The 27,876-nt window shown below is 44.1% G+C and overlaps 1 protein-coding gene across 1 annotated transcript; it reads right to left on the reverse strand.

Moving 5' to 3' along the window:
- Positions 1–509: 509 nt before the first annotated feature.
- Positions 510–27,876, reverse strand: polrmt (polymerase (RNA) mitochondrial (DNA directed)). The gene is made up of 21 exons (XM_011614678.2): positions 27,679–27,876; positions 26,979–27,077; positions 26,032–26,873; positions 25,682–25,815; positions 23,282–23,474; positions 21,472–21,621; positions 20,321–20,488; positions 19,671–19,841; positions 19,350–19,589; positions 17,353–18,138; positions 16,932–17,054; positions 16,475–16,597; positions 15,929–16,108; positions 14,863–14,949; positions 13,652–13,765; positions 8,402–8,454; positions 5,877–5,975; positions 5,706–5,778; positions 4,142–4,233; positions 2,409–2,482; positions 510–1,109 (listed from the first exon to the last, which is right to left on the reverse strand). Exons 1-21 carry the CDS (start codon positions 27,839–27,841, stop codon positions 1,060–1,062), a joined length of 4,014 nt encoding a protein of 1,337 aa, XP_011612980.2. The 5' UTR covers positions 27,842–27,876; the 3' UTR covers positions 510–1,059.

The raw sequence follows: 27,876 nt of genomic DNA on the forward strand, positions 1-27,876 counted from the left end.
TGTTAGCTTCCTGTCAGCGACTGGCGGAGCCCCTTCACGTGTCACTTCACTGTACACTTCTAATGACCTTTTCCTAGCTGGGAATGCGTCAGGGACCGTTACTGATAAATATAATAAAGCTGCTCACGTGTGGATGACATCAGCTGCACACAAACATGAAAGTCAGGTGGTCTCGGCGGCGCTCCCTCCGCCATTAGCGCCGTCGCTCAGCCAGCTTTGTTGCTCGCCTTTGAACATCGGCGGCACCTTTTGTGCGAAACTGCTGTAACGTTTCCAGCAACCGGCAGACAGCACTTCTGCTATTTTTATTTTCTGGCCCAAAAAAATAAGATCTGAGTTGATGAGTGAAGCTTGCGGAGCTTTTGGTGGCGCGTCTGAAAGCGGGGCCTTCATCTGACGCCGCGCAACCCGATTCAGATGCAGATGGAAGGAAATAATGGTCAGATTTGCCCTGTTGAGGTGCGCTAAGAATACCAGCGTTTGTTCCAACCTCTGAGTGAATTCAGATGTTTAAAATAACACATTTATTTCAGGATAATGTCAAGTGCTTAGTCACTCCAAGAAGATATGAATCTGAATAGATGGGAAGGCTCCTCTTGGTTCCTTCAGAGTCCTTCAGCTCAGTTATGCAGCAAACATTCTGGTATTGGTGACCCAAGTTATTAATAATTAAATGTGAGACGGACGCAGAGGCGGGTCAGGCCGCCGCCGCCGCAGGGGGGGCTCACTGCATGGACATGCAGTTAGAGTCTGCAGGTGGAACGCTGTTGGTGTCCATTTCAATCACACACACGTGCCAGGACCTGAGTATATCCAGTACAAAAGGTCCTTTTCCCTGATTGGAGCCTTAGCGTCGCCGCGGCAGCTGATTCCTCCACCTGCTCACTTAATCAGACCGGCTTCATCCAGTACCTGCAGTCAGGCTGTGGCCCAGGAGGGCGCTGCCGGATCAATGTCCTCGTATCTAATGAAGACGGAGCAGGTCGAGACCCCGCGGGCTCCCCCGCTGCACTGTCAATTCCCCACATCTCCATCTGCTGGCTCGCCCTCGTGAGCTCCTCAGCTGAAGAAATAAGTGGATTCTTTCACCCGCTGGAGATCAAAATCACCTGGAGATGAAAGAAGTCAAATGTCCGAGCAGGTTAGTGTCAGAGCAAAGTTCTCGTAGAGCAACTGCAGCTTTAATCAGAGCTTAAAAGACCGGTAAAGGACCTGATCTGAAATCATGTTAGAATCATAAAAAATAATGAAATAAAGATCAAAAATCATGTTGGATGGAAGTTTTCAGGGAATTGGAATTGTTTTTTTTTTAAGTAAAGTTTAGGAAGTGAGGAAATAAGCTGAGTCCAGACCAAAAGACACATTCTTAGTTTCCTTAAAGGAAGAACCTGCGGTGTTTGGAAGTGGGTCATCAGTAAATATTGGATGACCTTTACCCGGAACACCTGCATATTAATTTTAGCTCCAGTTGAGTCCCTGCGCTGATCTCTGAGCTTCCCACATGTGCTGCGTTCCTCTCTGACAGCTGTCGACACCAGCAGGAGCTGCAGCTTGAATTATTGAGGAACGAGCAAAGACCCAACGTGAGCCGAGCTACGCTGGCGTCCACGGAAAAGATCTGATGACCCTGCTCATGAGTACGTTCATCCCCACAGTGGAGCAGCAAACCTCCACAGAGCCCTGTTTATTTCCCGTCCTGTACTGTAATACTGTCCTGGAAGGAAGTTTTTAGATTGGAAAAAAGTTTGTGGGTCTGATTTTCCCTCGTCCTTGAGGTCACGGAGACACGGCACAATGTGCGATCTCCTGCCGGATTACAGAGTGGGACCATTTTCACCTCAATAATGAGTTCAGGATCTCTTATCGTTGAAGATTATAATGGATTTCATTTTCGATCCATATTGAGAAAACACACAATCTCTCTCTCTCACACACACGCACACACACCGCTCCCTCAGGAGTACACCTGAATGTTCTCAGCTACATAAGCTGATTATGTAGAGGAGGGACACAATTAACAGTAATCAATTTATACAGTCTGCTGTCAGTGCCAGGTAAACAGTGAGGGTACAGATGGGGATGGAGCTGGAGCCAGACTGTTACGTAACAGCAGTCTCCCTACACCTGACAGGCAGACAGACAGGCAGACAGACAGACAGTTGGTGTATCTCCACTCTAGACAAAAGAGGGCTTTTTGCAGAGGTCTCTGCTCAGGCTGGTGACCAGCAGACGAGTAGAAACCTCCACCCCGTCACATACAGTGGGGAGTGACACAAACACCTGGGTCTCCAACAGAAGGACAAGAAACTCCACTCTTCAGTCGTGTTGTCTTTCAAACTGAGACCTTCGCTCTGCCGTCCTGAACAGCAGAAGAGTTGTGGTGGGGTTGGCGGAGAGTTCAAACTGACCTGTCTGGGGCACATTGGCCAGCAGCAGCCTCAGCTTCCGGTACTCCTGGTACTTCTTAGTTCTGGTATCAGAGCTGCCATAAAATGGAGACAATGAAATGAATTTGAGCCTGTGACCTGGCAGATGTTTTCAGCAGATAACGGTGTGTTTGTTCCTGTTTATAAAGCCATCATGCAGTGAGAAAGTGTGATTTTATGCTCCTGTAATAGCTTTTTTCTTACTTGTTGTGCTAATTCTAAACAGAGCTGACACTTTCCATGTGACAGGTTTTGTTCTAGATGAACTGATTACTCACTGAACATATGATAACACTTGAAAAAGAAAGGCGCCTAGCTTAGCATCAGCCTCCTCTAGAACGTAAACACTCCATCTTGTGATTGACAGATGCCACCTTTTAAATTAGCTTTGCTGCTAATGAACTCGTACCCTCAGTAAAATGTGTGAGGACACTTTGCTCACTTCCTCCGAAGCTGTGTCAGGAGCGATTTTCAGCTCCAAATGTTGCTGAAAAGCTCAGGGTATATTTATGTTGGCCTCAGATGTGTATGGTAATGGTGTTCATTCTGAATGTGTCTCACTGTGTAAACCTGTGCAGCCTAACGGCAGCTATTTAAATGCCATTATAATGCTCCAGCACTGCAGTGTCCCTACAAGGTTTTATTTATCCCCACTCCTTTTTCACTGCCTGTTCCGTGATGATTTGAAGTGTGGTGAAGCTGAACAGATGAAGGTTCTATTTCTGCTTGATTATCAGAGGTATGGAGTGGCTGAAAAATCTGTCTAAACACAGTTTATTGTCTGACTGTGCCGTAAGGGCGTCCTGGCCAAACGTACCAATGACTAAACCAATTTTATAATTCAATTTTAAAGATTTATTAGCAAATTGCACTTGGGTAAACCTTGAGTCTACGCTGCATTTACATGGATTGACATGGTAGCTTCTTCACTTTGGTGGTCTCCTCTGAATTTAATGACAATCACTATCAAAATAAGCCCACATTTGTGTCAGAATGACTTTTAAAGTGCACAAAATTTAAGCGCATCCACGATTATTCGTAGCAGGATGCTAAAATGTCGGCTGATGTTTAAAGCATGCAACATGGCAGATGAGGAATCCGAAGAATCTTTCTTCTCCTGCTGCTGTTACAGGGAATAATATACGAGGGTGAGGAAGAGGTAACGTCAGTGTCAGAATCCGAGGGAGGGTGGAGACAAAGAGGTGGAAAGCTGCTGTAAAGTCAAGGCTCTGGAGAAGGTGCCCAATTATCCCACAGAGAGGGGAAAAAAGAGTCGGATAAAGAGTTTAAACCAGCCGAAGGCCCAAAAGAGAGAAATCTTCAGATGCAAAATCATTTATGGTCCAGTCAAAAACCTGAGCCGACATGAGTTTTATCACCTAATAAATTTGTGTTTGGATAGTTTATGATGAACGCAAACGTGGGAGTTCCACGTGCGATGGCTCTTGTCACTACACTCATAAACACTGAATAAACACAGCTGAGATAATTAGTGGCTGTTGTCTAAGAACAACTCAAACAGCTCAGAGGATCCAGCAGCGGCCACTAATCACGAGGTGGTCTTTTATCTATGAGCCAGTTATCGGAAATGTACAGTGTCACAATGATTTATCCTTGGATTATGATTTTGTTTCAAATATTATTAAGAGACAGTGAAAGATGTTCCTCTGTGTGTGTGTGTGTGTGTGTGTGTGTGTGTGTGTGTGTAAACCTACGGAAGGCTGGAGCAGTACTTCTCCAGGAGGAAGTTGGAGAGCTCTTGAAGGATTGGCTGACTATGCAGAGCCACAAACTGTTCCCGACAGACCTGGGCGGGTGGGGAGGCCACAGAGAAAAGTGCTCTGAATTAATCTGGTTCAGAAGGAAATTATGTGGATCTGTGGCTGAAGAGTTTTCCAAGGCTGAAAAACCTTCCTCATAACTCTCACTACAATATCATTAATATGTTTACTTCTGTGCCAAAGGTCAGATGTGTTTAGTCTGTAGGGCGAGAACGATTGAACACAAATGGATAGATTTGACCTAAACTGGTGCTGAGGGGGGGGGGGGGGGGGGGGGGGGGGGGGGGGGGGTTCAGAACCCCTGGAAGATACCGTTAAACGTGGCTGAATCTGGGAAATGACTGATTCACTCACACGGGTGGAGATATTTTCTCTCCAAAGAGCCGTTCTGCTTGTGATTGCTGTAATCTGAGGGTCCCTCCACCCACCCACACACACCCACACCCACCCACACACACACACACAGACAGACACACACACACACACACACACACACACACACACACACAGACACAGACACACACACACACACACACACACACACACAGACACAGACACAGACACAGACACACACACACACACACACACACACACACACTGCACTTCATGGTTTATTCAGCGGCTCCATTCCCATTACAATTTGTCATTATTTACAGCAAATTGCAAGTGCTGAAGTTTTAGTCCGCCGAGGTTTGGGAAATCAAAACGAACATAAACACCGGCGAAGGGACGCCCACTTTAACTCAAACAGGTGTAATAAGTATAATTTATAGGCTCCGGGAAATTGGGAAATGACTGACACCAGCGTGCCTCCGCTGCTCCTGTTATTAGGCAGAGTTTTCCTCCGTCCTGTTGGAGGTCAGAGCTCCGATGCTACCCGATGCTATCACAGACATCACTCAGAATGGTGGATGGAGCCCGAGAACAAAGACGTAGCGGCGGAACAGAGGGAACAGAGCTGCCGTGGCAACGGGAACGCTCCCCATTTGTCGACTGGAAGTTTGAGGGCGCTCCTCTGCCATCGTGTTCAATTAGGTGTGCAAAGAGAGGGGCCTTTGCTGATACATCGAGTGTATGAATGCAGGGATCGCTCCCCTGCTAGTGGCTCCTCTGAGATTAGGTGGAGACAGAAAACTGGGCCTTTCGCTCCGAAGCTCCGTCTGAACAAAACGGAGACTTTATGCTAATTTGCTCCATTTATTCCAAGTTGTGTCTGATTCTGAGCTGCTTGACAGAAGAGGCGACGTCCGTTTATTCAGGACAACATGTACCGCCTCAACCTAGCTACCTGAGGATGCATCAAAAGAAAATGTTTCTTTCACCATAAAATTATTACTTCCATCGGAACAAACTGACACAGAAGCTTCAATTCAACTGGGACTTTAAATGAAGAATTCGATGCAGGATCAGACGGCTTCAGAACCACTCAGGCGTGCTGAGCAACACGGGCAAGGACAAACTGGGCAGACTGGAATAAATCAGGGCCACACAATGATACCTTGTTCATGGTGTCCACAGTGAGAGCGTGCGTCCAGAAGCAGTCGTGCACAGAAACGTAGGTCAGGCCGGCACTGTGAAGAAAAGGAGAGGAGAAGGGAGGCGGGAGAAGAGTTGAGGAGCTGAGATTCAACTCAGAACTGAAATAAAAAGGCATTTACAGCAACGGTACCTATAGCAACCGAGCGCTGTCATCATCATGTGCGTGGAGTCCAGAGAGTGGATGAAGTTTGGTGGGAAAGCGTTCTTCTGTTTAACTGTGTCCGGCTTCCTGAAAAGGGACAGCAAAGCCCAAATGTTGCTACTGATGTGGGTAGCTGCAAAAATGAAAAGTGGACTTCTGTGGAACCGTCTCGGATCTAAAGCGGCCTCATTACGGACTGTGCAGCTCACTCCCAGGGAGGCAGTTGGCAAAACGATATTGTGTTTGCTCACGCTATGTGCTGCATAAAAGAGCTGCCCCTCCCGAGGACGCTTCAATACTGAAACAGTCCAGGGTTTTTTTTGACAGATTTTGGAGTGAAAGTACAGAAAATGGCTTTAGCTTGTGGTGAGAGCTCTGCAAAACTGCTGTTACACGTCCACAGCTCTGAAAGAGGGAGATCTGACATCGGTCTGTTGACTTAGATGTTCACCTGTCATCCCGCTTAACCTCCTAAATCCCCCTCCTGTGTTAATTACATGAAGCTTTAGTCAACAAATGTGTTTTATACTCAAGATGTGGCTTTTTTGTGACATAGTTTTAAACCTGGGGTCACTGTTTAAAGCCTTTGTGCTAAGCTAAGCTATCTGCAGGGAGAAACTGCGTAATAAACTTATGCAATCCAGGAATGGGGACCCAATACACACCTATGTAACTGGAAAGATGCTGCGGGACTGCACACAAATAAAATAAATATCTTTATCCCCATGTTCTCATTACTCTGAGCCTGTGCCATTCTAATCCTCTGGGCTACCTCAGACCAGCCTGTTCTTCTGATGGGAATGGAGACAAACTGAGGGAGCTTGTGCCAAACCCACCAACACACAGGCACGCCTGATGGCTGTTCTCCCTCAGCCGCTATTCGTCTTTTTTATTTGGCTCTAACACATCCGTATTTGAGCTTCTCCTGTTTCAATGGTTCATGAAAATGTCCGTGTCCACTCCTGTTAGAGGGACACTTTGGACACTTTCTCAATTTGCTGACAACGGTCGCACAGGAGACCAACATGCCACCCTCAGACCCCAAAGGCTGAGCGCCACTGTTATGCACAGTCATCAACTCCCTGAGGGTTAGCATAGCTCTCTAAATAGCACTGGCTTTAGAGCTGATGGTTCACGTCGCAGGATATGCTGAAAAGGAGCATCGAGCTTTTCTATCGGTTGTTTGTTAATAAACAGAACGTCTAAATGTGATAGAAAACACGGAAACTGAAGACTTAAAGCCTGTCGCCACTGTCTGACTGCAGATTTTCCTCAGCCTCTTCCCAAGAAGTAAATCTGCAGTGACCGCGGTGTCAAATTTAGCTCACAGTGACAGCCCGTGAAACGCTGATGCTTCCTCTGAGATGAACCAAGCACCCATAGCAGCATCGCTTTCCTCTGACTTAGGATCTTTAAAAAAAATAAAAAAATTCTATTCCCTTTGCAGCGTCTGGGGTGGACTGTAGTGACTGTCAGACTGAGGAGGACAGCCGTCAGTCTTGTGTCTCCATTTTACCCTCCATCACTGTCGTTTTGTCCTCCTCTCACCTCTGTCTCCCCTCCACCATCATCGCTACTGAAAATACAATCTGCCTCCCAGACACATCATTTACAGGACCGAATACAAGGTAATAAAGTATAATAATTCACTGCCCACCAGTAACAGCAGAATATGTATCTATTCCTCTATAACAGGTTTCAGTTATATTTCATTTTGTAGTTTTCCAGCCATTAATAACTGGAACTTATACATTAATTTCCTAGAAATCCTTTCACATACCCAAAAAGAAAGCAGGGCCATGGGAGAATGTTTGCATCAAACACCAACAAGTCTCCTCCTCCCTTATTCACATTCACACATATAAAAACAATTTTAAAGAAAATTCTTCCTTTGTCACAAATGCCAAGTTCTCTCCACTTTTTGCAGGCAATTAGTGCACAATACAATTCAGCAGAGACAGATCTTCTCTGAAGCTGGTCTGGAAAACCCAAGTTAACTGACTAAAGGCGAGATCCGTTTCTTACTTCCAATTAGTTGGAAACACAAAAGTCAAGTTTGCACGCAGAGAAAGCAGTAAAACCTTCACACTTGGTGATCAAAACATCGGCTAGAAACACTTTGTTTGATCGGCTCCATCTCATTCTTTCTTCTAGGAAACAGGCACTAAAGGTCAGTGTGGGAGGGGTTGGAAATCTGAGGTGTGCTTGCTGGAACTGGCACGCCGCCGCATTATCGCTGGCACTGGGACAATAAGCAGGACTCTAAATTTAAACATTAAAACGTCTCTAAACAGTCGAGCAGGGTATAAGGTTTTACAGTTGGTCCATCATAACGTCCACTCTGATCAATGTTCTTAAAGTCAACCAAGAACCCGAGCCTCCATTTAATGGTGCTCCCCCAAACGTACATAATGAAGCAAATCACACTGACCGGTGAACTCATAAAAACAGTGTTAAATATCTACCGTGAGAGCAGACAGACAGACAGACGGGCAGAGAGAAACAAGACTTACTCGTTGGTGTCGTGGTTGATCTTCACGCTGATATACTGCAATATACTTTTCAGCTAAAAACACACAAATGAGAAAAGGATGACAATGACGTCAAGTCTTACAAGCTGAACATTTTGGTGCAACGTTAAGCTGAATGTAAAATTTTCGCCCCGGCGTCTGATGAGAGGTCGCAGTTGAACTCAGCTGACTCAAAGTTAACCAACATTGGCTTTAGGAACATATAGCGGAGTTATGTACGTCTGTTCGGTCCTCATATGACACCTTCAGCACTTTATTGAAGGCCACACTGTGTGACAAATAAACCGTGACACCCAGCAGTAAATGCAGGCATTCTGGACAAAATGCCACAATCAATAGCATGTACAGTACCAAGATGACATAGTCGTGTGTGCTTTTATGCCGTTTCTATGGTTTAATCATCCAACTTGATGTGCTGAGAGCTTGTGCTAATGATGTTGATGACTGATGACTGGAGCACTCTCACTGTCACTCACTTTCCACACGACAACTTGATTTGCTACATGATTTAATGCTGAAAAACAAAACTGTACAAGGATGAACTCAGCTACCAGTTAGCTGATGCTGGAATTTACCTTCTCTGTCCACGTCACTTTAAACTCCAGTAATGACTAATAGTTCTAACATTACACCCCAACAATGCAGAAGGCCGGTGCTGCCTAAACTCATCATGTGGGTTAGGTCATAGCTTACAGAGGCAAAGACATAACTCATGCCCAAGCTGCCCAGCCCTTGGAAGCATGCCGAGGTGGGAAAGACAAGTTGGTATCAGCGAGAGATATGACCAGCAACAATCAGCCGGCTCCACGTCAGTATAGGAGCCCCTCGTGTCAACCGTCTGCGTTACGGTGTGCAGACTATGTTCAGACTGCACAAACCTTCTAACCATGTCTGGGTCACTTCTTCTGTCTGAGCACATGAAAGTTCTTAAATTAAAGACATGTAATTGTCATTTTATAACAAGAAACCATTAGTACAGTGCAGCGCGGAGCGTGGGTGACTAGAACTCACCCGCTCAGTTTGGGTTTAAGAGGAAGAAGGAACACAGATGGTTTTGATCAGATCAATAGTCGGCTTGATACAACAAAGGCTTTGATGGCGGACTGATTTTAATTTTCTCTATATTCCTGTTACAAGCCCTCCCAGTAGAACCACAGCCACTCTGACACAGCCATGCCTTTGCTGCAAACATCCACTGATTGAATTTTACGTTGTTGCTTTATTGTGGATTAGAGCCTGAAAACACCCCAGGCCATTTGAAGTGCACCCTGATCTGCAGTGCAGACCACTCCAAATCCACCTCCAACCTCTGCAAACCACTCTAGACGGACAATGAAAAAAAACAGACCCTGCTCCTGGGCGCTGTCCAGATGCGTGCAAAATTACACTGTGCTGTATCAATGCTCGGGGAACTGCTTCTCTGTATTGATAAAAATGCTCCAGCTTAAAATTGAAACACTAAGAACACCATCTCTGCTGATATAATGTGATACTGATCACAATAATCCCTCACTGTGTGTGTTTGTGTGTGTGTGTGTGTGTGTGTGTGTGTGTATAAATTATACATATGTGAGGATTTTCACAGGTAACCATCGCAGATAATCACACTAGTGATGGTTAGAGCCCTAGTTATGGACCAAAAATTTGGAGAGTGGGATGTTGGCAAGAGAGGTGTCGGAACATTTCTGAAGCACTGCCAAGGTGCCCTTGAGCAAGGTACCGAACCTCCAAATGAGCTACTCACTCTGACAACTCTCACTTAATGACTGCGAGCACTTTGTGTGTGTGTTCATGTACTGATTTATGCTCTAAACAGTGTTAAAACTGTGAGTTCCCCTCACTGGGGATCAATAAAGGAGTTGGCTTCTAACTTTAACCAAATGTCCCAAAGTGCAAACCGAGGAAGAAAGGGGATTTATGCGACTCTGAACGTGGCCCGGTTGTTGGTGCCAGAGGGGCTGGTCTGAATATTTCAGAAACTGCTGATCAAATGGGATTTTCACCCACAACCATCTCTGGGGTTTACAGAGAGTGGTCCAAAAAAGAGACAATTGAAAGGCGGCAGTGACTCAAATGACAGCTCGTTATGAGTTCAGATTAGCATCTCTGAACTCACCACATGTGGACCCTTGCTGTAGATGGGCTGCAGCAGCAGAAGACCACACTGGGTACGACTCCTGTTCACTAAGAACGGACAGAACGAGGCAGCTATTTGCACAGGCTCACCAAAATGGAACAACAGGAAACTGGGAAAACATTTCTGGTCTGAGGAGTCTTGATTTTAGCCGCAACATTCAGACGGTTGGGTCAGAATTTGTCGTAAACAGCATGAAAACATGGGTCTATCCTGCCTTGTATCAACTCTTCAGGCTCGTGGTGACATCATAGTGTAGGGGTTATTTCTTGGCATACTTTGGGCCCCTTAGTACCAGTTGAGCATCGTTTAAGGATCCGCAGCCTGCTTGTGATGCTATCATGTAACTATTGTCAACCTCTGAGGAATGTTTCCAACCTAGTTGAAAGCATGTCATGAAGAATAAAGGCAGTTCTGGAGGCAAATCTGAGTCCGGTCTTTTACTAGGAGTGTGTGTGTGGACAAGAACACACAATCTGCAACGCTTGTTCAATTTAAGTGTTAAATGTTCAAGAGTGGTGAGTCAATTTTTATTTCTAGCTGACAGCTTTGTTATAAAATTCAAATATGTGCACACATGGTTGTTTGAGTGATCACGGTGACAGGAGTTTAGCCAGTACAATCAAATGCCTCAAGGTCACTGTGTGATGAATGACAGAAACATGCAATTATCAGGAAGTGCTTTAAAAATAGAACATAGTGTGTTAAATCCCACTAGTTTGTGTCATGGTTACTATCTCATCCATCATTTCTGTAAGACTTGTGGGGGAGGATCTGTCCATCATCTCATCTTCACCTGACCTGGCTGTGTTCGCCAGATATGGAAGGAGCTGGGAAACGAACAGCCAAGGGTGACAGGAATGGAGCTTGCCTTTGGTCTGAGTAGTAGATGGACACATTGTAAATTAGGTCAGTATGGACCACTGTTCTGCTGCTAATTATCAGAAATTTCTGTAAAAGCTGCAACAAGAACAAGTCAAAACCCAGACCCTCTAATGAATTAGACCTTGGCAGCTCCGTGGCGTGACTGTGGGTGGTTCGCTCTTGAGGCCAATTCTTGTAAGCACTGCAGAACAACGAGTAGTTGAGGGCCTTTCCAACTGAAATCCACGCTTCACTTTGCGTTGCATTAATGTCACCCTCAGGTATTTGTCTTTAAAACTCAAGCTGCATTCATTTCTTTGACTTGAAAGTACCACAACATTTTGAAGGGTCACTGAAACATCAAGCCAGCCCCAGGGACACCTCACTGCTGCTCCGGGAGCGCAACAAAAGATAGTCTTTCCGGGAAGAAGGAGTCATTCTGAGCACACAAATCATGAATAGTTTTCCTTCTGTGTTGGAATCCTGCTTCCAAACCAAAGCGGATTAATGCAAAATATCAAAGCATGTGATCCAGGAGTCATGTGAAAGGAAATACATATATAGTAGAAGTCTATAATGTGGATATGAGTGCAGCAAATAACTTCTGTGCGTCATTATCATTATTCTCTGGGATATTTCATTGCAACCTTGTGTTTGGAGGAGAGATTGAGAGAGAGAGTGAGCAAAGAATCTGAGCCAGAGTGACCTCTGATCCGATTAGCATCTCCCAATCCAGTTAATGCCCCATTCAGCTACTTTATCATCCTGTAATTTCCTCAACTCCCAGCAGTCAAGAAAAATACCCGATTACACAGGTCGACAGTGTGTTTTCTGTATGCAGGAAACACACGCGCACGCAGACACACTTGTGTCTCATTATGCCGTGCTACTGTTGCTACCTTCCATTTATTGGTTTTTCTACTGCTCTGCACACTTCATCTTCGAGTTCTATCTAGAGTCTAATTACTAATGACCCCCAGAAACACTGTGACCATGGATTTAAGAGGCAGAGAGGAGACTCGGGGATTGAATTTAATCCAACTGTGCACAGCAAAGGTGACCTTTCTGCAAGTTAGTTTAATATTTGTATCCCAGTGATGCAACTGGATTATAGAATTACGGAAGGGGATGAAGAAAGTTATCTGTGAGCGTCTAGTTAAATCGCATTCATCCATTAAATCACAGCTGCATTCATTCTCTCATTTATTCATTTTAGACCTTTAGGTCATAGGTTTCAGCAGCTGCCCACTGGACATGAAAAAGAAAGAGCTCAAATCAAGGTAATACACCAAAGAGGCACCCTTAGGAGACCACCATCTGCCACCCTCGCTCTGTCGTAGTCACTTGTGAGGTGTCATCACCTCTCTGAGCCACCTCAAGAGGAGGACTCCTCCTGCTGCTCTGACCTGTGAGCTTGCTGTCTGTCTGCACGTTGAATATAGCCACTGGTCCCTACGCGCACACACTCTCTTTCCATGTAGAAGGACATACATGTTCACACACAGCCCCTGTTATCTACAAATGCACTTTCAAATAGCCCTGCGTATCTCTGTGACATGAAGCTGTCAGGATTTCCATGGTGAAAGACAACTCTAGTGTTGCTGGACTCCATTAAAAGTTGGACCACTCATGATTATCACAATACACCATCAGCGGTACACTCTGGCAAGCACACTGAGGCTTGGTAACTGGGACATCCCAAAGTAAAGCAGCCGATACTTAAAGCTTCCTGATAGATGGGCGGTTCTGCAAAGCACCTCCAAACAATTTTGATCTGAATTTTGTTCTGTTTACAGAGTAAATATCTGCACTGCAATGCTTCCACCAAAGAACCACCATGCTGCAGCTCACATGGATCATCTCTGCAAAGCACAAGGAGAAGCTGCACTAGCTCTGAGCCAGTGATGGAGCTCCTGAGCATCGATGGTTTTGGTCAGATGACTAAATATCCTGATGCTAAAACAGGTCAAACAGAGGATGTAAAAGACCTCTGAGTTGCAATGATGTCTACAATTGTAACTACACAACAGGACATCGAGGTCTGGTGAATAAAGTAATTATAGTGATCAATTGCTTTAGAAGAGTTCCCTTAAAGTATTCTTACATGAGAGTATGTAAGAAATGTGATTTCAACAATTACCCTAAATTGGAGCCTGTATATAATAATTATTTTAAAAAAAACAAAAAACTTCACTACAATGGACTAGAAGAGAACAACCCCACATGGGACTTACCACTTGGTTGCGTGTGCGGTGGTATGGCTGAATGATGGGTAAACCCAGGGGTGTCACCCATTCCACGGTGTGGCCGGATTTGGAGATGAGCCTGGCGCTCTCTGTCAGCCAATCCTGCAATACAAATCAAAAATCAAAGAGACTCGGGTTTATTTAGGGCAGTACGTGAATAGATTTGGGGCTGAAATCACTGTAGTGGGAGGAAGAACCAGCTGATCTTTGCATTCTGCTCCTCTACTTCCAGCTAATTAATTGTCGCAAACTTGCTGAGAACAGGTGGGAAGTTGTTGCTTACTCTAAAAATTGCATTGGAAACTGGGCTGTTTGCATAGGTGTCTGGCACAAATCTCAAGAATAGCAGTGGTCCCACAAGCCTCATCACATGTGCAGGCACACAGAGAGCTGTGGGGTAGCAGGCAGACAAATTACCCCAGATACTGTTGCTGCCTGACCTCATGATGCTTCGGTCTTTGTCTATCAAACTTCATGTGAAGGAATGGAATATAGATAACACAGAAAGGCAAAGAAACGGCAGTAACAGTTAACACCTGGAGAGATTGATGGTCTATCAGTAAGAAAAGAGGCAGAGCGATCAGGAGGGTTGGCAGAGAGACAGCGGGGGGACAGGTTGGGGAGAATGAGCAGGTGTTGGCAGAGAAAATGGGAAACTGCACAAAGGATCATGAAAGAGGTTGAGGATGACAGCATTAGGATTGATCAGCTCCCACTCTCTAATCTATACTTCAGAGGACCGCTGAAAAATGCAACAGGATGTGACCTATTTAACAGCAGTGGCTACAAGCAAACAGAGAGGTTTCATCTCAGACTGGGCTGTCCCCACAAAGTCCCCAAAGGACACAAAAACACACACACGCACACACATCAGCGAGTGGTAGTGGGGAGCTGCTGTTTGCTCACCAGCCTCTTTTCTGCCGGTGGGACATAAATGTAGTCATGGTGTCTTTGTGATGAATGGGTGTGGTTAACATGGTAAACAACCATTCACAAAAACAACAAATTACATGTAGCAGCAGGTCAAAGGTCAATGTGTTACATTAATTAGGAAACTAATCACAAAAACCTGAAACCTATTTCACACTGAAGTAGTTTACTGAGGTTTTATTCATTGAATCCATATCAAATGTATGAAAAGGGAGAGAAAAAAACCCCCAAAATAGGTAAAAATAAAAGTCTAGGTATGCGGAACCCACCTGGATCTCTCTGGTCCCTGTGAACATCTCCTTTAAGGCATTGAAGACCAGGCGTACCAGATAATGAGATGCATCCCATACATGCTCCTGGAAAGAAGGCACACAATGATGCAGAGAGGAAAAACATCATTTTTTCAGTATATGCATTATTGAAAAAGAACTACAAATATAAAATGTAAAAGCTGCATGGGTGTCAAAACCATCACAGCAACGTGCTCTGCAGAAGCGGCCACATCCCCCTTCCAGCAGAATGTAATTACTCCCAATTACACTCCCTCCCAATTCCCTGTTTAAACTATTAGGGGCATTACGTGAAAGTCATTTAGCACAATCATCTGGCTGTAAGATGGTGGAAACACTGACAGCAGGATCATATTGATTATATCTACACTGACAATGAGATTAATTCCAGCCTCAGAGCAAAACTACATAACTGTCTGACAGATAACAAGCCAAGCTAAGCTGTAAGGAGAATAAATGCATCTATTTGGCTTCCATGGTATCATTTGACAGAATGGGTGAGCACATTAAAGGACCATTTCAATCTGACCGATTCGGAGCCGACTGAATTTGAACTAGAAATAAAATCAGAATAAACTGAGTGGGATATCATATACAGTATAGCAATTCTTGTATTGCCCCCCTCCCTTACACAATCAAATAAAGCTGCTTAAAATACACGCGAGGGGCTCGATTAATTGCTCTCTTGAAACAATTTGTTGGGGCGACTCTTAATATCAAATGTAATGATATCCTGAAGGGGTGCAGAAATTGCTTGTCATGATTGTGTGATGAATGTGCGCTCGTGGATGCAGGAGACAGTAGAGACAATGGAGAAAGAGTGCAAGTGCAGGACAGGCCTCGCTGGAGAAGACTCTCTGCTTGATTATATGTCCTGCCGGGCTCAGAGTAACAATCTATAGCCTGGGATAGAATATGAGGGGAGTCCCACACACAATAGAAGGTATACCGCGCTGAAAGGCCACTCTGTCATGCCACAACCATCGAGCACTAAAAAAAAAAGAAGTCATGCAGGGTCCATCAACCATCTGCTCCACTACTGTACCTTAGGGAACTCATCGATCTCCTTCAGTCTTTTCTCTATCTGAAGGCGCCCTCCGTAGCGCGTGACCCCATACACCACAGTCATAACAGTCTGTTTGACCACCTTCCTGCTGATAAAGCCCTCCAGCACCTGAGCGATCTTCATGCCGCTCTTCGCATCGCGCATCCGCAGCTCTTCCACCTGAAATACACAGGTGAAAAAAGAAACTAAATCCAAACCCACAAAATGCTGGCAAGGACAGAAAATAAGGGATTCGTGCAAAAAAAACAGGAAGCAATTAAAGAAAATACCAAAATAAATATTTGAAAAATAAAAAGATAACAGATGTCCACTTCTAAGTTCTCACTTCTGTGATGTGGAATGAAACGGAAGTCTTAAGGAAAATATTTCTCTTTTAGCTAGTGCTGCAGGAGAGAGTGAGACATGTGAATACTAACAATACCGACATACTAATTGCAATCAAATGCAGTTTGATTGCACAAAGTCTCAGGAGTTCAGTGAAGAGTTCCAAATGATGCAAAGCAAAAACAGCCCAGAGGTGCTGACCTGTTGTGCCACGCTGCTGTACACATCCTGGGGCAGCTCGCAGGGCATGAGGTTGACTGATGTGGCACCAATAACATCTCTGCCCAGAGCTGCATAGTGCTGCAGACCATTACAGGAGCCGTCCTGAAGGAGAGGTCGAGAGAAGGCAGGAAATGATTAAAGCGGGGAAGGGAAAAGGCCTGGAGAGATCAGCAAAGGGAAAGGCTGGACGAGACAAACAACACCGCACTAAACGAGTCTGAAAGTATCTGAAAGGAGAACAAGGCAACTGAACAAAAGAAAAAAGGGAGCGTAAACAGCATAACAAAAACAAAACAAGACCCCCTTGCTGTCACAGTAAAGGGATTTTCACTCAGACTCAATGAATGGTGTCAATTTCATAGTCTATATTTGTATTTTTTAGATAGCTGCCAATTCAGCAAACCTATAAATGCATCTTCCAAGGTCTTTATGGTACCTGGTGAACGGGGAAATGAGAGATGAACTGTGCAGAATCGGGAGATCTCACAGCGTTTGCTATCTCCATGCAGCAGGACAGAGTCTGCCATGGCTCATCTGCATTCATCCACCACTTCTTGCCCTGACAAAAACCAAACACAATCACTGAACGCATCACTCTGCATATATAAACAATGCCTCAAAGTATTTTTACTTTAGTTCTGACAGCTATTCACAGCCCCTTTTGATTTTATCATTGCATAAATTGACATTTATTCTACAAAGGGGTTTTGCTATAATTGGCATATCTCAAAAAATGTAACAAGGGGGCAGCTTTTATGTATTTACAAAATGTGGGTTTTCAATAAGAACTGTGAATAAATGTGAACATTATTCAGAAAAACACTATGATTTAAGACAGAGGTATAATAAAGACAGACTGTGAGAGGGTTGTCGGCAGAGTCAAATATATCCTCCATGATGGTGTTTGCATATTCCAGCCGCTCCTGTAATGAGCTTCTTTTCTTCAGTCCTGTCAAATTGACCAGGTGGATCTTTAGCCAGTCCAGGCCCTTTGTGCCCAGGGGCTTTCCTTCGGCAAACAGCAGGGTAGCTCTTGTAACATCGCTACCTAAGTGGTTAAAGTACGGAGGGCAGGGATAGGTACGGCCCCGGAAGTCCATGTTGTGAGGAAACCAGAAAATCTCATCTCTCACGTGGTTTGCAATGGAGAGTTTATACAGAGCGTCCATCCGCAGGCTGTGCATCTCACCGTACTTCTTTTTGGCACTCATCACCTGCCTCTTCAGCAGGGCTTTCTCAGATGCATTGATATTGGGATCATTGGGGTTGAAGTAGGGTATTGTAGGGGCCTCAGACAGTGGAGGAGGGATGTCTAGTTTCTCGCTACCCCGGTTGTTGAAAATGGAAATTATGATATCCAACACGGGTTTGTTGATCTTCCAAGCACAGTTTCCCAGCTGGTTCAAGGAGTCCAGCACTGGATGCAGATTTTGGCATTTCTCCAGCAACATCTCGTGCTGCATGGCACCTTCCACCGTGCGCATCAGCTTGGTAGGAGTCAGGAGGTAGGCTCCAAAATTGACAGAGGACCAGGGCATGGGAGGGCACAACATTGGCATCACATAAGAGTCAAAGGTCAGTTTGGTCTCCGTGGCATCCTGCTGCATCTGAGACAGGATGGGGTGTGGCTTGATAAAGCCGATCTAGGAGGGTACCAAGCAGAGAAATCATACAATTAGATCAAAGCATGATATTGAAAAAGAGACAAATTCAACAGGTCGTCAATAAATAAAAAATTACAACATTCAAAATACATTTGCTGCATTAACTTTTTTTCTTTATTATAACAAAATAATCATCGATAGTGTAGCTCTGAAATGGAGATGATCAGGTCTTGCGTTTATTTTGTAAACAATGTTAAACTTGTCAGAATGGTTTACGAAAGATTGATGCAAAAGAACACATTTTTCTAACTGATGCCTACAGTTGGCAGAACACACATATCCAGATTTGTTCTTTTAAAAAAAGGCAACTGAGAGGGAAATAATACAAGTCGTTCAGTCTGAGCGTATGAAGGAGGTTGTCATGCTGCGCATTAGGATCATTAAGATGCTTCCCTGGTGGGTTTATCTGAGAAAGAAAAGCAAAGCAGGAAATAGGCGAAGGAAAGTAATATCAAGAAGGGGGGGGGGGCGAGCGGGGGCTGGGGTATCCTAAAACAAGCCTGCACCAACAAACACGTGCCCCCCCCCCCCCACACACACACACACACTGCAGTCAGAAATGTTCCTCTTCTGCAGCACTTCACGGTTCGGCTCACCCTCCTGCAGAGTCTCTCGGTAGTGAATCGCCAGGCCAATTAAGGGGACACTAAAAAAAGGGATTAAGCTGGAACCTATTCATCATCCTCAACTGTTGCCCCTGCCAACTCACACAGGAGGGAAATGGTTTTATAATTCGCCCTCCTCGGAGCTTCACACTGGAGAGGCGCGTCTGCGAGTGAACACGCTAACAGGCTTTGGACTGACGGAGCCGTCGGGCTGAAGGTCAAGTGGGTTTTTTTGGCGTTCCCTCATTTCTGCTCAGCTGCAGCGCTTTTCTCACAAACGTCTGCGAACGCTAAAGCTACTTAAAACTCTTGAAGATGCGTCAGTCTAATCAGGTGGCGTTTTTCAAAAAGTCAAATGAGTGTGATTACGTGATTTACTAATGAAGGGCTTTTCTAATGAACAGCTCTCTGCGGCATATTATTTAAAAATCCCTTTGCCTATTTTTGACATTGTGTTAGGTAACGTTCCTGGAGGCCCATTCAATTCCCGTGCTTCATTACTGACGCATAAACCCTCATTCAAAAAGCGTTAATCTGCACTTCAGCATAACAGGAGGTGATGCCTGTGGCGCTCATCCACTTTACCTGCCGCGTGCTTCGGAAGGTGTACATGTGATAGAGGACGGGGATGAGCTTCCTGTCTTGATCTGGATTCAGAATGTTGCTGTTAATTTTGAGGTTCTTCACCATCATGTCCACCATGTACGTTCCCAGTTCCAGGGTTACTATGTACGGCCATTGGGTCTCTCCTCCCTGCAGCGAGGGTCCGGCACTCTGCTTCAACTCAAGTTTGCACCACTTCTCCCTGGGGAGGATTTGACACTCCTGGCAAAGGACAGAAGCAAGAATGTTCTGAAACAACACCAAAAATGAAACAAGAAGCCTAACTTGAACCACTTCATTTACCTTGGTGTCTTTAGCCAGCACTCCGGTGTACGCATTGTAAATGGTGCTCAACTTCTCCAAAATTTGGTTCTGCTGCTTCTGACGGATGGAATACTTTGTGTAGACTCGGGTGCCCAAGTCTCTGGCTAAAATCTTCAGCGATTCACCGCTGGGAGTCAAGGTGGCAACACTCTGGAAAAGACCGGGGCAGAGTTCAAGAGGTCAAACATCCCAACATTTCCCGATTGAGAGAAAGATCACGGGCTTGACAATTTCTGATGGGTTTTATTTGCTTTAAAGAAGACGACATCCATCAGGCAGAGGGAACGTGAAAGTCAAACTGGCCTTAGCAGCAGTCAGGGAAAGGTTGTCAGGAGCAAAGCAATCTGATCAAAGGATGCTCTCTTTTGTTGCTGAAGATAAGCCTGCCGCATTTAAGCAGTCGTCACTGTCAGTGTGGGCGTTTGGCTTTTGTGGTTACAGCGTCCCAGATTGGCTGGGTCAGGTTTCAAAACAGCAGTGCCAAGATGACAAAGGGGTGTCACGGGGATGTCAGCATGATTTTGAACAATGTTGTGGTAGAGGAAAGATGTGGCCGATCAACCCGCAGCTCTGACACTCGCATGTCTCTGTCAGACTTGACTTCATGGAACAGTCACCTCAAATTATACCTGTATCATGATGTCGACGTACTCGCTATCCTTCAGCAGACACACATAGGGATAGAGGTTGAGCCTGTAGTCCTTGGTGCTGGTGTTAGCCAGGCTCATCTTACTGTCCCTGAAGGCCTGAAGGAGGATCTTCTGCCAATGTGCCCGCTGAGCCGCCAGCAGCTCCCTCTGAAAGGTCACAACTAGAGGTCATCCAGCTAACAAAGGTGACAGAGGCTGAAATGAAAGCCTCTGAGAACTCCAAGGTAAAAATGACAAACCTGCAAAAATCTGTTCATCAAAACCCAGCAATTCAAAACCTAACATAAAATATTAAAAGGTCGATGAGGACCATCTCTCACTGGAGCAAAAGTCCTGTGCAATATGATCACGCATTAGATTTCACAGTTAGACTTGTTGGCTGCAGGTGAGGATGGAGGTGAGAGACTATCATGTGAGACACAAAACTCAGCCGGGCGATTACAGAAACACAAACATGCTGACCGTTCTCTCAGTCCCAATGTTACAGAATAGAAATGTATGTATACGATGCATCAATAAAGCTGGGATGTTGTGATTGCAGTATGGCAACATGTTTTAATATAAAAGTCATTCTGAGCCCAAAAAAATTATTATTATTTTTTTAAATGAATTTTCTGTCCAGCACCGCGCCTCTGTATGAATGTTTATCGCCTCATTTTAGTAGAAAATGTGTCTGACTGAAGGAGAAAACACTGGTGGATGGAGAGGTGACTGTGCTCTTTCTACCGAGACCTCCATTACAATATATTATTATTCTGCCCCGTCTGTCTGTAAATGTTTCCTGACCACCAGGGACTCCCGGCCTGCCTGCTTCTCACGTCGCCTATCTGCAGAGGTAGAAGGGCCAGTCTGGACTGCAAATGCCAGATTTGTATAGACGGCCCATCACCAGGAAATGATATTTCTATGTGAATATATTTGTATCACACTGACCCAAACCTTCTAAAAAAGTCTATTGCTAAAACAAAATGGGCCTAAGACAATATAATTACTAAAAATAATAGAACTCTATGTTAAAAAAACACTAAATCTGGAAAACTGTAAATGAAAGAAAATCTATTTAAAGCATCATTTCGGGATATGATTCAGTGAACTAGAGGTGAGTTGTTTCATTACTGGTGTTCTTTTACCATCTTTGCCATGTTCTCAGTGACGGGTTTGGCAGCCTCCACGGAGTCGATGGTGACAGTGCACGCCTGTTCTACGCTGAGCTGATGTTTGAAGCGCTCCTGGAGCTCCGTTTGAGTGAAGTTCAAACTGGGATAGCGGTGGTCTTCCCTCTGTAACAAACATAACCGGGACGATGACAAAAATGAGAAATGATCACAGCTTTCACGTAGATCAGAAACTTTCTTTACCTTTACCTAAAACCTAAAGTGACAGAGTGTGGCCCTAGCTTCCGAGCACCTCTCCAGCACCTAAATATAACCATTTGATTGCTGGAGAGGATTAATTCAGGATGAGTGGAGAGCCTTTTCGGCCCAGTGAGCAATAATCGAATCATTAAACCAGCATGCTGCCAAGAGAGTGTTAATCAGAGTTTCAATCTCACATGCCCCGGCTCAGCAAACAAAGAGTTTGTAAATTTCGGGATCCGACTGAAAATTGAATGAAAAGTTAGCACCTAAGTTGCAGCACAACTTCATTCTCTGGTCCTGATGAGAAGTCAGCTATCAGATAGTGAAACCTGTGATGTGAACTTTAGCCTGATGATCACAAACTGTCCACAACAGGACTGAAGATAAAGCAAAGGAGTGATCCAAACATGACAAGTTCATGCAAGCCAATTCTAATATACTGTAGGTTGCTGTTTCAGGACAGTCACCTTACCTAGAGAAGATTTCAACTGTGCTCACTGTATAAAAGTTGCATTTATGTAGTAGAGCAGTGAAAATAAGGTAATGGGATGATAATGGAACTGAGCCAGTAACAACACACACTATGTATGTAGAACAAACAGAGCAGAAGCTTTGCAGATGCATATAATAAAAAGCGATAGAATACCAGAAAATCTCTGATGACAACTTGAAACTAGATCAAACTGCATTTCATAGCATCAGCTTAATCAAAATTCCATCTCACAGCAACAAACAATGTTAATTAGATTGTGTGTCTGCTGCCGAAACGGAGTCAAAATTCTCCGGAGACCATCCAGTCAGCTCCTCTGTAATCTAGTGGACCAGATATTTGCGCAGCCTTTCGGCCGGAAAAAACCTCACAGTCTGATACGGATAACCAGCTGATTAGTTAGTGTACTTTACAAATGCAATCAGAGGCCGCGACCTGCGTCACATCTCAGCAAGAAGCACTTTTTAACCAACACTCTTGAAGTTTGAAATGCAATTTTAATCATCACGTACTGACGTAAGCTGAGATGAAGACGACGGGAAGTGTGTCTGGGATATTATAGATAGAAACTGAGGCAAAAAATATGACAATCGAGCAAAAAAAAGCCCAACAAACTGTTAATGAACAACATAAAAAGTCAGGAGTGAGGAGGTGGTGAGAGGATGAAGAAAGTGGAGGGCCCATTAGAGAGCAGAGTTGCCTTCCTATAAATAGGCCAGAGCCTGTCAAGCTGTGAACGGGTGACAATCTTTCGTAGTCATGCAGGAGGCTGCTGACAGCTTTTCTTTACCTCTTTGGTGCCCTGACTCTCAAAATCCAGAAGCTAAAAACATATGTATTTATCATCATACATTGTGTGTTACATGTAAATGTGGGAGTTTGAGAAGGCTTTATTGTTACTGTACTTCCTAATTTTTGTTTTTATTTTGTTGCTGGGGGTTCAGTGTGAACCTGATATTTGCTTCTCAAATGTAGTTTATGACTACAGAGAACCCACCTACGCTATTGTTTGGTAATACATCAATATAAGTTATCCTAAAGAGCAACTTTACACATGACAGTAAACAGCCCATATTACACAGGCTGTGATACCTGCATGTAGTAGTCCTGAACCAGCGCTGGGAGGCCATTCAACTGGTTTCTGCTGGTGTCGAGGCTGGGACAGTAGTCTGGCTGGACGATGCGCACGGCCCTGAGCACCATATCTCTCTCATCTTGTCGAAATGCGCACTGGCGGAAGATGTCGTCCACAGACACACCGTCCTTCTCCATCTGGTTCAGGCACCTGCATGAGATGTAGCAGTGTTTCATGCTGTAACTGCTGTGGAGGTATTTCATTGTTTACTTAACAACAGCTTTCAAATGTTCTTCAGCCCCCAAATGTCCACAGCAGAGGCCCATTTCATTAGATGAGAAGTTGGGATTCCACAATGGGGTCTGTTCGTAAGTTTCAAAGTTCACAACCATCTGATTCACCTCTTGATGTTGGTAGGCAACGAGGCAACTGTGCTAAAACCTCTGATGCATTAAGCTTTTAAAAAAATGTCTGGCCTATCTGTGGGCCTTCCACAGCCAACACATGCAGAATAATAATCTGAGTATTTGCATCAGCGAGCCTTTGTGTCACATAACAAGTCAGTGGTTTGATATGGAGGCAGACGTGCTGTGGAAACATCAGAAAAATATTGATTCATGTAGAATATCCTAGAGATCTGAGGGGGACTGCAGAATCCAGCCAAAGCATGCTCTTTACCTGCAGAATGCAGACAATGCGAAGGATTGGAATACAAATGAAAGGGTTATGTTTAAAAAATGAGCATCGTTTACTATCCTGAAGACAGTGTTTGGATTTATATTTACAGTTTGGAAAGTCTCTAATCATCTGTGAGCTAACGTAGTGCATGTATAAAAATGGTCTGAGTGATTTGAGACTGTTAAAGTGGAGAAGAGGGAGAACGATGCGCCAATGGTCTGGACTGCCCCCTAAAGGTTCTCCGGGAATTACAGAAATGAACTGAGAACGATAAAGAGGAAAACCCATTTTCCATCACAACAGAGGATAGCACGATTCTGCATGCCGTTATCTTAAGATAATTGTGAATAACAGCAAGCTAATTACAATCTGGATCAGCACTTTCCAGACATGAATCTAATCAGAAATAAGGAAGCTTCTGCATAAAAAATATGCACTTGTATCATTCCAAGTTTAAAGGGTATTTTCAAAACAAATCATACGCAACACTTTTTATGTTTTTGCTGCAAGTCTTGCTCCAAGTGTCTCATGAAGCAATGTGCAAATGGTTTGAGTAAGTGACAGAGTTGCGAACAAAAAGGGATTAGCCAGAGTCTTCTCAGTGTGGTCCACACGAGCATAGAGCACAGAGAGGTTGAAAGATAGCGCATAACCAGCCTGGTGACTGTTCTGGTGCACTCTGGGGACCAAAGAACTCTGGAGGACAGCACTTACAAAAGTTAAAGGGATAAGAGAAAGAGGGAGGGGGGGGGGCTGGAGGGAGGGTAGGGACTTTCATTCTGGATTTGATAAAGGGCCTGACAACACAAAGGGAAAGGACAAGCAGACAATAAACAGATTAAAGGGGTAGACAAAATGAGTATTTTGAGAAAAAATAAGAAAGAATAGAGCCTGAGAAGAATACCCCTGCTGCATAAATATGTCTTTTCTGTATCTGCTTACAGTGATCAATACAGCAACCAGACAGAGACAGCTAGCCCTCCCACCCAGGCACCAGTCCTGCCACTGGGACTTGCAACACTGGCTGATGTTTCTAATCTACACGTCAAAAGTGCATTCAACCCTTTGTGTACCTTCATATGAAGGTCAGACTTTCACAAGACTGAAGGCTGTATTCAGAGAAAAGGCAACAAAGAAGTAACAGCCTGGTTGTGCTGTTGTACAGAAATGCATTTCAAATTTCTGAATGCATGTTCAGAATCTGTTTAAATCAACATATAGGGGAGCTTAAATAGCATAGAGAAGGAATTCTTTCAAAATTAAGTTCAGCTCTGCTTGACTGACACAGTACAAATATATGAAGGAGAACCAACACAGATGAACAACATGTTCAGTGGCTGATCCTATAATACTAATAAGAAAACTGAAAGACTGAGATGTGCACATTAACTTAATACAACACATCATGTTAAGCAGTCAGCCTGTTAAGTGACAATGTGACTGCACTCATCAACCGCACAATTTACAAAATACCAAAACAATCACTGGGAATTCCACCAACAAAAAAGCTAGTGGGCTCTGATCCACCATTTTCAAACAAACTGCTAAAACACACACAGTTCGATTATCAGGCACACACTAAAAACACCGTGAGCCAATAACAAGTCTGGTAGTCTGACAGACAGAAGCTGGGGAAAGCCTGACCCCTACCGGCACGGCTCTGTATTACAATATCTAAAACTTCAACCTTCACTAGTGTATCTTGTTCATTTGAAATGTTAACTAAGAAGTTTACATACCGTGTTACAGTCTTTGGGGAGCAGTTCAAACTGCGACCCATACACTCCAGGGCAGCACAGTAGGACCCCAAATTGGGTTTCAGTCCAGCCTCTTCGAGGAGAATAAACACACGGCCAATTTGATTTAACACGCCCTATAAACACAGACAGAAAGATGCCAGATCAACCATAATATTTGATTTGATTTTCAGCATTTCTGGTGTTACTTTATATAATAGAGAGTTTACAAAAATAATTAACTATTCTGATCTCTAACAGAGTTCAAAATAACCTAACTGGACCTAATTACGACTGAATGCTTTTCTCTGGCATACACCACAAGAAGAAAGTATATCAAGTGGTAAACTCACCTTTTTGGCCAAGACTCTCATTATAATGTTGTAGACATCAGTGTTTAGGTGTTTACGCCGACGCCTGACTCTGTGCTGACTGAGCAGGAAATTGTGCGCCCTCTCAGTCTCTCCTGCAAACCAACAGGCCTCCAGGTACGAGCGGATGCTCAGGTGCAAGTCTGAACATTCAATTCTTACCCTGTCCTCCTGCAATTCCTGTGTGTTGCTTGAAGATGTCGACTGCTTTTCTTGATGATTGAGCCTGCTCTCCAGTTCCTCCACCTCCAGCAATTCTTTGGCTTTGCCCTCACTGACATTCTTTTCACTAGAACTGCGTTTATACTTTCCTTTAGCTACAGTGTGTTGCTGAGCTGCTGTACCTGCTGCAGCAGTAGCAACAGTAGAGGTGTTTGTTGCAGAAACAGCAGCACTGATCTCATTGGCCAGAGACCTTTGACCTTTGCTCTTCTTGTTTAAGGGTAGCTTCTGCTTACTTGCACTAGTTATAGTTTTAAATGATGTACCTGGCTGCATCAAGCTGCTTTTGACATTTTTATTAATGGATGGAGGTGCAGGTTTTTCTTGAGTCTTCTGAATTTTCTGCTGAAGCTGCTGCTGAATCTTGAGTTTGTTTTTCTTCTCTTCAGTTAATTTTTTCATCCAGCGGCTGGGCTGTGTTCCTTTCGTAACCATCTGTCTTGATTTAGTAATGGCATTTATTTCCTGAGGAATGCTTAAGGAACCTTTTTCAGATGAAGTTCCTTTTCCTGAAGACGGAGCTTTAACAAACTGCACCTTTGAACGCTGGACATCTAACAAGAGGTCTGTGGACTGAAGTTGGTGAATTCTTGCCTCAAGCACTATGAGAGGAGACATTGAAATGTTATGTTTAAGATTAAATCATCTATGACTGGCACCATAAAAAAGGCTGGTAAAGGCTGTTAAAAAAATACTACAAATCCTACCGTCCAACAATTCAGACTGTATCAGTCCACGCTTCTTTCCACCTTCGGTGTTTGGGATTATAAAAGAAACGTTTTGCCTTTGGCACCGTGTTGGTGTTTCTGGAAAAAACAACAACCACAAAAACACATAATGCAAAATACAATATGTATGATGAGAGACAGTGTTCTCCAACATCCTGGTGTTCAATCACTCTCCTGTGCGTTTAGTCATTCTCCTGTTTTTCTGGACCTCAGGCTGTTCTGATTGTTTAATCTTTATTAAATACATAGAATAATTATGTTGATGTTAATTTGCTCTGTAGTTCTATAATCTATTCTTATATAATGCTATTTTGCCCTCGTCCGAATCAAGTTTGTCATTGGTTTAAAATTGATGGACGGTAACCATCTTGACCACATACACGTGGAGGTGGGGAAAGGACCACAAACCCACTGAAGGGACTCTTCAGTCTTCAGTCACAGTTACATTTCCACCGACATAACAGTTTGTTGAAGAATATTCCAGTAAAGAAATCAAAGTCAACAAAACATAACTGAGAAGTTAGGTCGGGAGCTAACAATGCCCAAATAATGTACACAACTGGCGTTATCACAACTAGCCGATACGGAATAAACATGAACAATGATGATATAACTACAAAAACATGTGGGTGACACTGTAACGCTCACTATTTTGGTTGGACCAGGTTGTTTCTCTTACCTGATATTTGCCTGACTGCGCCAATCCTTTTCGACAAACATAGCTGAAAAAATTCCGCATACGACACAGATAAAGTGTGCCTTTCATAAAAACCTCGGCGACTAAGGCATTTGGCAAAGGCACATAATCGAAGAAGTGACATGTTGACATGTAGTAACCGCATTATTCCTGTACACTAGGCCGCCATCTTAATTGAGA

The sequence above is a fragment of the Takifugu rubripes genome, chromosome 20, assembly GCF_901000725.2.
Source record: "Takifugu rubripes chromosome 20, fTakRub1.2, whole genome shotgun sequence".
In the NCBI taxonomy this organism is placed as follows: Eukaryota; Metazoa; Chordata; class Actinopteri; order Tetraodontiformes; family Tetraodontidae; genus Takifugu; species Takifugu rubripes.